At 41.9% G+C, this 12039-nt stretch overlaps 1 protein-coding gene across 2 annotated transcripts in view; it reads left to right on the top strand.

The window, feature by feature from the left end:
* HIVEP2 (human immunodeficiency virus type I enhancer binding protein 2) overlaps positions 1-7662 on the top strand; it is a 309581-nt gene extending 301919 nt beyond the window's left edge. The window contains exons 8-9 of one of the 2 annotated variants that reach the window (XM_029596510.1): positions 1310-2211; positions 5620-7662. In XM_029596510.1, coding sequence (XP_029452370.1) covers positions 1310-2211; positions 5620-6447 — 1730 coding nt within the window. In that variant the 3' untranslated portion in view covers positions 6448-7662. The remainder of the gene's footprint in view (positions 1-1309; positions 2212-5619) is intronic. The other variant, XM_029596509.1, reaches the window with a different exon arrangement.
* The last annotated feature ends 4377 nt before the right edge of the window (positions 7663-12039 follow it).

Below are 12039 nucleotides of genomic sequence, written 5' to 3'. Positions count from 1 at the left end.
TGTGTGTATGTGCCTGTGCACAGTTTTTCCTACCGGTGTGCACAGATTCTGACCCTCCCCCCCCCCCTCCCCCAATGCAGGAAAGGCAGTGGGGCCATGATACAGCTCATCCCACAATAGCCTGAAGAGAAGATGAGGCTGTGTGTGTGTGTGTGTGTGTGTGAGAGAGAGAGCCTGTGTGTGTCTGTGTGATTGCTTGTGTGCATGTGTGTGTCTGTGTGCATGTGTGTGTCTGTGTGAGAGTCCTTGTGTGTGCCTGTATATATGTGTGTGTGTGTAAGAGCCTATGTGTGTGTGTGAACCTTTGTGCATGTTTTTGTATGTGAGAGAGCCTACATGCCTGTGTGGGTCAGTATGAGTATCTGTATGTGTGTGTGTGTGTGTGAGCCTGTGTATGTGTTGTGTATGTATTCTGCATGTGTGTGTGAAAGCCTGTTTATTCTTTATGGTTGTTCTGTTCTGTATTTGGAGAGGCTCTATCTGTATTTAAAGGTCCAGTTCTTGTGTAACTTTAATTCTTACTGTGAAAATGCTGGTACTTATTACCCACTTTTATAGCATTATGGTCATCTCTTTCTCATTTCTATTTTAAACAGAAGTTTGCTTTTTATTAATTTCATTTGCATACAGAAAGCGGTTTTGAATATTCTTGCAGAAAATATTTTTTTCATACACATTTTTAGATTAGGCAGTTATTTTAAGGGGTGGACTTAGTCAATGTTCCCTCTAAGGACTGGTTTGCTATAAGCATAAAACTGATAGACTTTTTGCATCAAAGAAAGTAGTGCTCACAGGGTAGTGTAACCAGAACTGTTTGCTCACAAGCAAACATTTATGCATACAGCAACCCAATCCTTAGAGGGAACACTGATTAAGCAGCACGTCCACACTACTGAATATACCCAGCTATCCTAAGGTTAGCCAGATAAATCTATCTGGCTAACTTTAGTTCAGGTCTAAGGGATGACCAGACTTACCTGAATATGAGAGTTATCTGGCTAACTCAGCTCCTCCCAGTTACACCCTCGTCCTGCCAGATATGTAATTATCCGGTTAAGTGCTAGCCACTGATCCCGGGCACATATTCAGCCACCATGTTGAATATGGACCTCACCATGACTTGGACAATTCATTTGAAACTTCTATAGTCTAATTAACTGCAGGAGTTTAGCCCTGGAAATATACCCACACAAAAGTATTTGTGCACAGAATTTTTGACAGGTTTTGCACCCCAGAATGCTCCTCCTTCTTAAATTGTATGTGCTGTTTTCTTCATTGCTTTTTACTGACTTGCTTATAACTGTTTCAGAAAACATTGAAGATCCACACAAGGAAGGAAAGTGTAGCATGAGAGGCATATCAACAGATCACCAGTTTTCTGATGCTGAGGAGTCAGATGGTGAGGATGGAGATGACAATGACGATGAGGATGATGACGAGGATGATTTTGATGAACACCAAGGAGATTCAACACCAAAAACAAGATCAAGGAGCACCAGCCCTCAGCCACCTAGACTCTCTTCACTATCTGTGACTGCTGCAATGTCTCACAGGGCTTCACCTGAGATCTCTGTCTCAGTGGGACATGCCTCACTAATTAGTTATTTGGCTACTTTGCCCAGTATTCAGGTTACTTCACTTATGACACCAAGCGACTCATGTGGAGATGCACAGATGATGGAATATCAAAGGCTTTTTCATAGCAAGTATACAGATTTGGAACATGAGAAAGATAGGTTGGACATACCAAGCTGCATGGATGAAGACTACATGCTTTCCTCAGAACCCAGTTCATCTCCTCGTGATTTCTCATCCTCCAGTCAGCAATCTTCACCAGGGTATGATTCCTCACCATGTAGGGATAATTCACCAAAGAGCTATCTGATGCCCAGAGGGGATTTGTCACCCAGACGGCATTTATCACCAAGGAGAGATATTTCACCCATGAGGCACCTTTCCCCCAGAAAGGAAGCTGCGTTAAGAAGAGAATTATCCCCAAGAAGAGATGTGTCACCGAGACGTCATTTGTCACCAAGGAGGCCAGTGTCACCTGGAAAGGATATGTCTGCTAGACGAGACCTGTCTCCGAGACGAGAAAGAAGATATATGGCAACAATTAGAGCAGCATCACCTAGAAGGGTGTCATACCATATTCCAAGTTTACCTATGATTCACTATTTACAGTCTGAGTCATTATCACTGGGACATACAGTAAGTATAAAAACATTTATACTCTGATATATTCGCAGATGGTGCCTTTTTTGACAATGCCTGTTGTTTCCCTCTCTTTCATTTCGCCTTAACCCACAACAGCTGTGGGATGGACAGTATGGGGTGAATTTACCAAATATTTATGTGTGCAAAATTAGCATATACGCACGTAAGTAGCTTGCACTCGCATACATGTTATTTTAAAAGCATCGAAAGTATGAACATATTTTCAGTCTTGCACACACATTTATTAATGCACCAAAAAAAAGGGGGCATTCAGGGGCAGGACCCAAGAGTTAAGTGTGCAGGTTGCTATATTGTAAGAGGTTTATGCATGTATATTTGTAAACTTATTTGTGCAATTTTACACATGTTAATTGGATAGGAGGTCTGGGTGAACTGTGAGGAGTTCAGAGTGAAGTACTAAGGTCTTGATGAACTGGAGACAGACTTAGGGCCAGATTTTCAAAAGGTTACGCGTGTAACCTGTCTTACGCGCGCCGGGCCTATTTTAAATATTAGTATATACATGCATAACTAGCCTCTACTCATAGGAAGGATAACTTTCAAAACTTCTCGCATGCACCCATAAACGCATGTATTTTATGATCTGTTCCCAATCCAGCAGAGCTCTCTGCTTCAACGGCAGGGGAGAAGAAAAGAGGGTTCGCACTCACAAAGCGGGGAGTAGCTGGCTTGTTACGGCGGTTACTACCCCAAACCAAATGTGCCTGATACTTCACTTTCGATGCACATCCAGCATGGCTCTCTGCTTCAACGGCATGGGAGAAGACTTATACGTCACGCATATCCAGCATAGCTCCCTGCTTCAACGGCAGGGGAGAAGAAAAACAACCAATAAGGGCTAATAACATAGTCTGGGTAAAACAAATAAGCATGGGTGCAGCTTGCTTATTGCGGCGGCTACTACCCCTAACGAATCAAGCTAGATATTTCACTTGGCTGCAGCTCCATCACTGCTCTCTACATTAAAGGTGGGGGTGGAAGGGAAATAGAACCAAGAGCTAAGCAAAACAGATAAGTATGAGAGAAAAAATGTGTGAAGCTTGCTGGGCAGACTAGATGGGCCATTTGGTCTTCTTCTGCCGTCATTTCTATGTTTCTATGTTTCTATATATGATATGTGCAGATTATCTAATACAAGTACATATGCACACACACATGCTCATGGATGTAAAAACTGCGAGATTGATGTTGCCTATATGCTCCCACATTTAAGTTGCATGGTTTAATGATATGTCTTTTTGTTCCTTCCTTGTTTCATATTCACTTTTTTATGTGAGGTCTTTGATTCTGGTTTTATTTATTTATTTATTTATTTATTTATTTCATATGTTATTGATTTTATGCCATTATTTCACATTTTTTATATATATTTTTATTTATTTATGATTTCAAATTATTCATTATTTATATATGTATTTTTGTCTCATAAGCCCCTGAGGCAACCACTAGGAAGTGGTGAAACTCGGCCTGAGTCGGGCGGTTTTATCGTTTTCATATGTCTCCAGGCATTAAAGATATTGAAAAAGGCATTCTTTGGCATCTACTTTCCTACGTTTCCCCTCCCTGGAATGCCCCTGGCCCACCCCTTTTTTACATACGCATATTTACTCACGGTCCCGATTTTGCATGTGCATCTTTTGAAAATTCACCTCACAGTCTGTATTTTATAAAAGAAAAAAATACATATTTACACTTTGATGTGCACACATACACATTTAAAAAAAGAACAATCTAGGGGCATCCCAGATAGAGCCAGCACTTGCATAAGTTGCTATTTTAAAAGACACATGTGTGCATTTGCTAACTTAGGCCAGGATTTATCAAAATGCACTAAATATCGCATGCGATAGGAAAAGGGATGTGTTTTATGGTAATTGGCAGTTTATCGCAATTTGCGCTAATACCTATGCGAAGCGCTATCTTAGCGCAAATTGTGATCGCAATCACTTTTTTGATAAGTGCCAGAAATGTTAGTTTTGAGAGAGAGAGAGCCTAACCATAATGCCCTCACACTAGATAAGTATTTATATCTCTATGGGAGGCCACCTAGTAACTCGAGGTGAGGTTTAGGTATTAAGTGTTAGGGATTAGGGGCCACTTTGACATTCAGAGTGAGACATACGAACAGAACAGTGGTCTCTTGTGAAGATTTGATGACCTTCGGAGTGAGGAAACTCACCCAAAGATGAGATTTGTGCAATGATCTTTCAACCTAGCTTGATGGACTCTCTACCTGGGTAACATCAAGCTAGGTTGAGAGAACATTGCACAAATCTCATCTTTGGGTGAGTTTCCTCACTCCGAAGGTCATCAAATCTTCACAAGAGACCACTGTTCTGTTCGTACGTCTCACTTTGAATGTCAGAGTGGCCCCTAACCCCTACACTAATACCTAAACCGTGCGATATGGCTTTGCAAAACTGTGAGCACAGCCCACTTGGCCAAAAATCCTGCCCCAATATCCTCCCCCTTTTCTCATTTGCATCGCACCATGCGTTATAGTGCTTTTGCACGCATTAGAATGGCATTTTCGCATGCATTAAAGGCATTTTTTGCATGCGAAAACACCTTAACACATGCAAAAACACCATATAGCACTTTGATAAATGACCCCCATACTCGTGTATTTTTACAACTGCTAATTATCTGGCCTAAGCGATATTAAATGTGTTTATGGTGTTGTACTGACTGGGTGGGAGGTCTGGGTGAATTGGGAGGAGTTCAGGCTGAAGAATCAGGAAGGTCTTGATGACGTGGAGAAGAATTGGGTGAATGGGTGGCATAATTGGTAAACTGGTTAATTTAATTTATTTACCCATGTTTTAAAATTGGCCAATTTAATATGTAAATCGAGACATACATAAGTCCTACTTTTCTTTTGCACGTTCAGTTTTACGATAGGTAGGAAAAGTATACACGTTTAAAGCATTGATTATATATGTAGCTTCAATGCATTGCATGTATTCGTATTTAAGCCTCCATACATGCATATGTTGCAGGGTAGAGATATGCATATTTTATCAAATGCGCGTATGTCATACAAGCAGGATATAAAATACTTATGTAGTTCTGCTCTCAGTCATGAATGCATATAAATGGTGCCGCACGTATTTGTTTGAGAGTTATCCTCACCACCAATATTCTTAAAGATGCATCAGATCCTGCCTTTATAGCTGTGATTTTCCTCAGTATTTTTTTGACCTATCTGCTTGTGCACCTTCGTCACATGCTACTTACATTGCTATTAGACACAACATTTATTTCTTCGGCCGCAGTCTTATTGGGTAACAGAATGATAGAGATAGTAGTTGAATTGGTGAGGCGTCTCCATGGCGAGTGATGTTATCTGCATTTAGTTTTTACTATTGTTTCTGCTTTCAGAATTTAAGAAAAGGCTTGCCTCAAGTTCCTTACTTCAGCCCTTACGGAGAAAAAGATGGGGTCCCTGAATATCAAGGTCCTAACCACCTCCCAGAAGGTTATAATGACTACGTCTTCAGCCACCTTCCCCTGCACTCCCAGCAACAAGTACGAGCACCCGTTCCCATGATTCCCATCGGTGGCATTCAGATGGTCCACTCCGTGCCAGCAGCCCTGCCCGGTTTAGGTCCTCAGCCTTCCATGCCCCTGCAAGCCAAAGGCTCTGAAGAAAAGCAAAGTATGGCTTCGGAAACCTTCGTGAGGGAGAGCCCCACCGTTTCGAAGCACCAGGAGAAACACACCCCTCCCCATGCCACATCCCGGGACGCTTCCTCTGGAGCTTCACCCTCTCCGTCATTATCCCTGAGACAAAGCACGTCCGAGGGCAGCCCGCACCCTGTAGAAAGAGAGCAGGAGGAAAACATACAGACTTGCACAAAAGCCATCGCCTCCCTCAGAATTGCCACGGAGGAGGCCGCCTCTCTCGGGACGGACCAGCTCTCTCGGGCCCCCGGGACGCATCCAAAACCTTTGGAAAGTGCGCAGCTTAGCATTAGGCACTTTAGTGGATCTGAGCCGGGCCAGCAGCTCGCCTGTGTCTCAGCCACCCAACCTGACTTGCACGGCGAAAGAGACAGCTTCGGTACACCACAGACTGCACCGACGCGTTCTGCGTTTCACAGCCAGAGCGCGGAAGTCAAACAGTTAGGCCTTCATGGTGGGAAAGATCCGTACGCGGGCACACAAGAAGGAAAAGATCCAGCACTGGAGAAGAGTAAAAGGCATTGATCGAAATGGTATTTAGACTTTACCGTGGGTTTTCTTTTTTCCTCCCTGAAGGTAGAAAGATACAAGGTTTATAGCATGCCCGTGCTCGAGATCCATCAGTTTGCTATACATCAGTTTACTTTTGTCATAGCAGAAGAGAAATAGGTACAACACGTCATGAGCCTGACCAAAATGAAATCCGAAATTATCTTATTAGGTCTGGTACTTTTAAATTGTACAGATGTTTGTGCCTTTTCTTTACTTTGCTTATATTCTTATAAGCATTTTTTAGCAGTAATTTGTAAATATTTTAGAATTTGTGTATCTGCTTTGTAATAAATGTAATTCTTCCCCTTCCCCTCCCTTTTTTTGGACACTTGGGTCTAAATGATGTAAAGCAAAATAGCATCAATATATATGTGAGGTTGCACTAAGATATTTTTATATGATTACAACTGAACAGCTTTTATGTACAGCTAATGATTCTGTAATACTAATATTTATTTACTTTGTTTCATAAATTGTACATGGTTTTTTTTTTTCCCTTAAAGTTGTGGATTTCTTTTCTATGTGAAGCATGGGGTTTACTGTTGCATAATTTAGAACAAAAAGAAAAAAATGTATAGTGTAAACAAGATATTTAACTAGAGTACCTTATCTCTTATTCTGCACTTATGCATTAGTTGAAAGAAAGAGAAAGAAAGAGAAAGGAAGTAAGAAAGAAAGAAAAAGAGATTAAGGATGTATCAGTCCTTAATTCTTATAGTTTTTTTTGTCTCTTGTTTGCTGGATTGATTATAACTTAAGTGCTGGTCGTGATTTTAAAATGATTGTACCGTAAAGCATTAAATGTAAAACAGTGTGCTATATTGTGATGGGTTTTTTCAAAGCTTTATAAAACAGTTATAAATATATTAAAAGTATTTGGTCTTATGTGAACATGTTGATCTGTATACTCAGTTAAAATATATGGGAAACATTCCACCCCATGTAAATATGTACAAGTGCATCACTGGTACAATTTTATGTAACTCTCGGTTGGACACTAGGTCACCACGTAACTGTACTGGAGTGTCTTTAAAAAAAAGAAGGTGACAAACACATCTGACCGTAATAGAGATGGATTATCTTTGTGCTATTTAGTGGATTATAATTCTGTGAAACCAAGTTTGTATATTGAATTACAATACATTAAGGAGTGTTCTTTAAAAAAGAAATAAATATACAGCTACATGAGTGACGTGTATTGTATTTTTATGCCTTTTTCAAAGTTCAGTGTTTTCAAACTCTAGCACTGTGGAATTCCTTTCTTTTAGGGATGGGGGATTTTTTTCGGGGGAAGAGGGGCAATTTCAGGTTGTATAGATCAGGAAGTAATTAAGTGGATTGTTTAAAAAGGAGATGAAAAAAGGTGTCCTGGCCTGGCTTATGACCAGATATTAAACTGCATATTTTATCCTTTGATAAATCGGGATCATGGTCCATTTCAGTATACATGCCTCTATCCCAGATTCTTGTTGTTGTGTGTGGCTTGAGTATGTAGTAACACCGGAGGGTTTTGGTTAGTGGCAAGAAACATCCAAGATCACGTGACCCTCCATGCAAAAACTATGAGTCTTGTGCTCAAATCATGCAGCAGATAATAAACTGTGAAAGTTTGAAAAATGTTTTTTTCTCACTGTGGCATGTGTTGAATTATTCTAGACTAACGTTTCCTGACCCAGTCCCATAAAGCATGTTTCTATTCATGGTGAATGTTCTGAAAACCAGAGCTATTGGATGGGCTTCGTACCACTGTTCTAGAACAAAATACGAGGATGAGTGATGATCAAGCTTTATCCTGAAAATGCTGCCTGCATTCTGATTCCTTAAAAGATAAAATACTGCAGTGTGAACTGCTTTCTCACACATTCCATAGAGGAGTGAGATTTTACCAAGAGAGAGATTTCAATCATTATACTACTTGTTATTAAATGTATCATTGTTGAATTGATTAGCGACTCAATAGGCTTCAAATCCCAATTGATGATGTCAAGTTTCTCTAATTGCAGGGAGAGTAATAATACCCTTGATATTACTGTCTAATGGAGATGCATACTGTTTCCACTTTTGTATCCTCCCCTCACTCCTACTCCATTTCCCTAAACATCTGATAGGGTGAGAGTAAGGTCATATTACATTCATTTCTTGTGTCTGTGGTCGTCGTTGTCGCCTCAACATCTTCAGAACTTGCAAGTGGAGGCTGAAGATCAGATGTGATTCCCAAATAACTGGTTATTACTCCAGTTACCATCGATAATTGTCATCAAAGAATGCTGGGAAGAGTAAAAGGAACACCAGATGACAAGAAAATATGCTGCAGATATCTATTACTTACTGTATATCTTGGTTTTCAGTCTGAGAAAGAAAGGATCAATGCATAGCATTTGAAATATCACATTTTTGGAAATTCCTCCATCCTTTGATCAACTTGCGATCGTGAGAGTTCAGCATGTGCCATATGCATCCAAAATATTCAGCTTTGGTACTGTAGCATTAACGGAAAAGCTAGATAATGATGTTTCAAAGGTGTTTCTCACCAGCAAGGTTTTAAAATACCTTTTATCCTCTTCTTTCCCCTCTTCACTCCAAGACTCCCAACAGATATACTTACAGTACTTTTTATACATTGGAACTATAATTTTGTGTCTTTACATCAAGTCCTATTTCTGTCTATGGCATTTGCTGTTGGAGTAGAAAGGTACTGGTTAATGCATCCAAAACTTAAGCTCTTTCAAATTGATCATTGACCAAACAAGTGATGCTATTCATAATGAACAGGTAAAATAGTCTTCTGAGTTATTTTCGATTCCATTTCCAAGGGTAAAAGAATGCTTTACCTGAAGAAATGGGCATTTTTTAAACTATGGAGTAATAATCTACCCTATGGAGGTAATTTTCAAAAGCACTGTCATGCAGATGACGTCGACGCTGGGCTGACGTCATCTGCGGGCACCCCAAGGAACTTTAAATTTCTCCACTCCTCCCGGCGGCTCCTTCTTCTGCTCCGGCTGTCGACGGGGTTGCTGCAGGCCTGTGCGATCGGCGCTGAAAGCCCGTTGGGGTAAGGCCTTTAAATTTGCTCTTACCCCTCACGGGCTCCCCCGCCGACCACGAGGCTGGTCCCTCAGGCCCCACGCTTCTTCGGGCCGTCCTCCAGTCTTCGTTCCTCCTCGCTGCGGCCAATCGGGCTCCGGGCCGACATAATCTGCGGGCACCCCAAGGAACTTTAAATTTCTTCACTCCTCCCGGCGTCGCGCGCCAAAGGGGCCTGCCCCTTTGTGCGCCCCTTCGTGCGTCTTTTAAGTGCCTTGCTTCTTTACATTTACAACATATTGTTTTTCTCTGCACTGATATACCTCCACCTTACACTCCCTCCCCTACTCCACCCCCCTTGGATAGACATTTCTGGCCACTCACTCCTCCTCCTTATCTATTGCCCCCAACCTCCAACCATGCCACCCTTCATCTGCAACTGCCCTCCACCCCTTCAGCGTAGATACATCTCCAATCTGTCCCCATTTGTACCCTTTACCCCAACACACCTCCAAAGAAGGCTTATCCCTATTACAATTTCCCCCCTAACCCAATTCCTGGGCCTCTCCCTAATAACAGTACTCTTACTCAATGCCCAATCCCTTAAAAAAAAACACATCTTCTCCACGACCTCCTGACTGACTCCAACCCAGAAATCTGCGCCATAACAGAAACTTGGTTCAAGCACCATGACACTCCTCTTATAAATCAGCTTCCCACCAACATATACGACTTTTTCTCGTTACCCCATAACAAGAAAAGAGGAGGTGGCTTACTCCTGGCTGCAAAGAAGGAATTTAAGCTGGTATCCCAAAAATGCAACCTCCCTAACCAGTACAAAATTGGTTTCTTCAAATCAAAAGCCCTACAAATCTGTCTCATCTACACCCCACCCTGGTCTACTAGAGAAAGACTCCTCTCCACTTATTGAATTCTTTGCCAACTCTGTCTCCCCAGACCTTCCTACGATCCTCCTTGGAGACTTCAACCTACATGTAGATGCCAACCCCCAATCCCCAGCATGCGAAGCTTTCATCTCCTCCCTTGAAGCCATGGGCTTTAATCAAATCATTCACTCCCCCACTCACAAAGCTGGCCATACCCTAGATCTCATTTTTACCAACTCCCCCATCCAAACTGTCAATTCTCCATTTTGTCTTGCGGTACCATGGTCTGATCAGTCCATTATCCAAACCACCCTCGCACTTCCGCCTCCAACCACCACCACCTCAACCCTCCCCCGATCCATCAAATACTGCAAATTAAGTGCCTCAGACACCCTTTCACAAGCATGCTCAAACATCTCTAACCAACTTGACCTCTCCTCACCAGCCAATTCCTTTGTCTCTTGGATCGACCTCACTCTCAACATCGCCAACAAATACTGCCCTTTGGTAACAAAAACCATCAAACCAGCCCACCCAAACAAAAAACCCTGGTTCTCTCCTGAACTCAAGAATCTCAAATCCCGTCTTAGAACTGCAGAAAGGCGTTGGCGCAAATACCCATCCCCAGCAACCAAAACAACTTACTATCAACTCATGCATGAATACAGGAATACCATCAATATCACTAAAAGAGAATACTACTCTAAAAAGATACATGGTTTCCAATACAACCCCAAGGCTCTTTTTTCACTGATCACCGGCCTCACCAACTCCTCCCCTATACAACCCCAACCTACCTCCTCTAAGAATCGCTGCAATGAACTGGCACACTTCTTTAAAAACAAAGTCTCCTCCCTCACCGCACAATTTGTTCTTTACTCCAACAACCTTGCCCTGCCCTCCTTCAACTTATCAGCTTCACTGTCTACCATTGATCCACCCTCCACCCTAGAAATAGAAAATATCCTGAGAAAGATGAAACCCTCCTCCCATCCCTCTGAAACCATCCTGTCCAAACTTCTCCTTTCTATTCCTAAAACTATTTCCAAACCTCTCTCTGACATCTTCAACTGCTCTTTGGTACATGGTATGGTACCCAACATGCTCAAACTAGCAGTAGTGAAACCCATCCTCAAAAAACCTAATCTTGACCCCTTCACCCTCTCTAATTTCAGACCCATTTCCAATCTCCCCTTCCTAGCTAAAATTCTAGAAAAACTTGTTAACACTCTCCTCTCTGATTACCTTGAACAACACAACATTCTACCCTCCACGCAATATGGTTTCCGAAAACATCTTAGCACTGAGACCTTACTACTTTCACTGACTGACACCATAATCAAAGGATCTGATACAGGTACTTCTTATCTTCTTGCTATGTTAGACATCTCCGCGGCATTCGACACAGTTAACCACACTATCCTTATCAACATCCTCAGTAATATTGGTATTACTGGCACCGCACTCTCCTGGTTTAAATCCTACCTACAAAATCGCCATTTCACAGTTTTTGCTGACAACAACAAATCTGATGCCATTAATCTTGACCATGGCGTTCCCCAAGGCTCCTCTCTCTCCTCTACTCTTTTCAACATTTACATGCTTCCCCTCACCACCCTCCTCACCAACCTTGGTATCAAACACTTCATCT

The sequence above is a fragment of the Rhinatrema bivittatum genome, chromosome 3, assembly GCF_901001135.1.
Source record: "Rhinatrema bivittatum chromosome 3, aRhiBiv1.1, whole genome shotgun sequence".
Taxonomy (NCBI): Eukaryota; Metazoa; Chordata; class Amphibia; order Gymnophiona; family Rhinatrematidae; genus Rhinatrema; species Rhinatrema bivittatum.
Note: the sequence above shows the minus strand (reverse complement) of the source record. Positions and strands in the feature narration are given on the sequence as shown.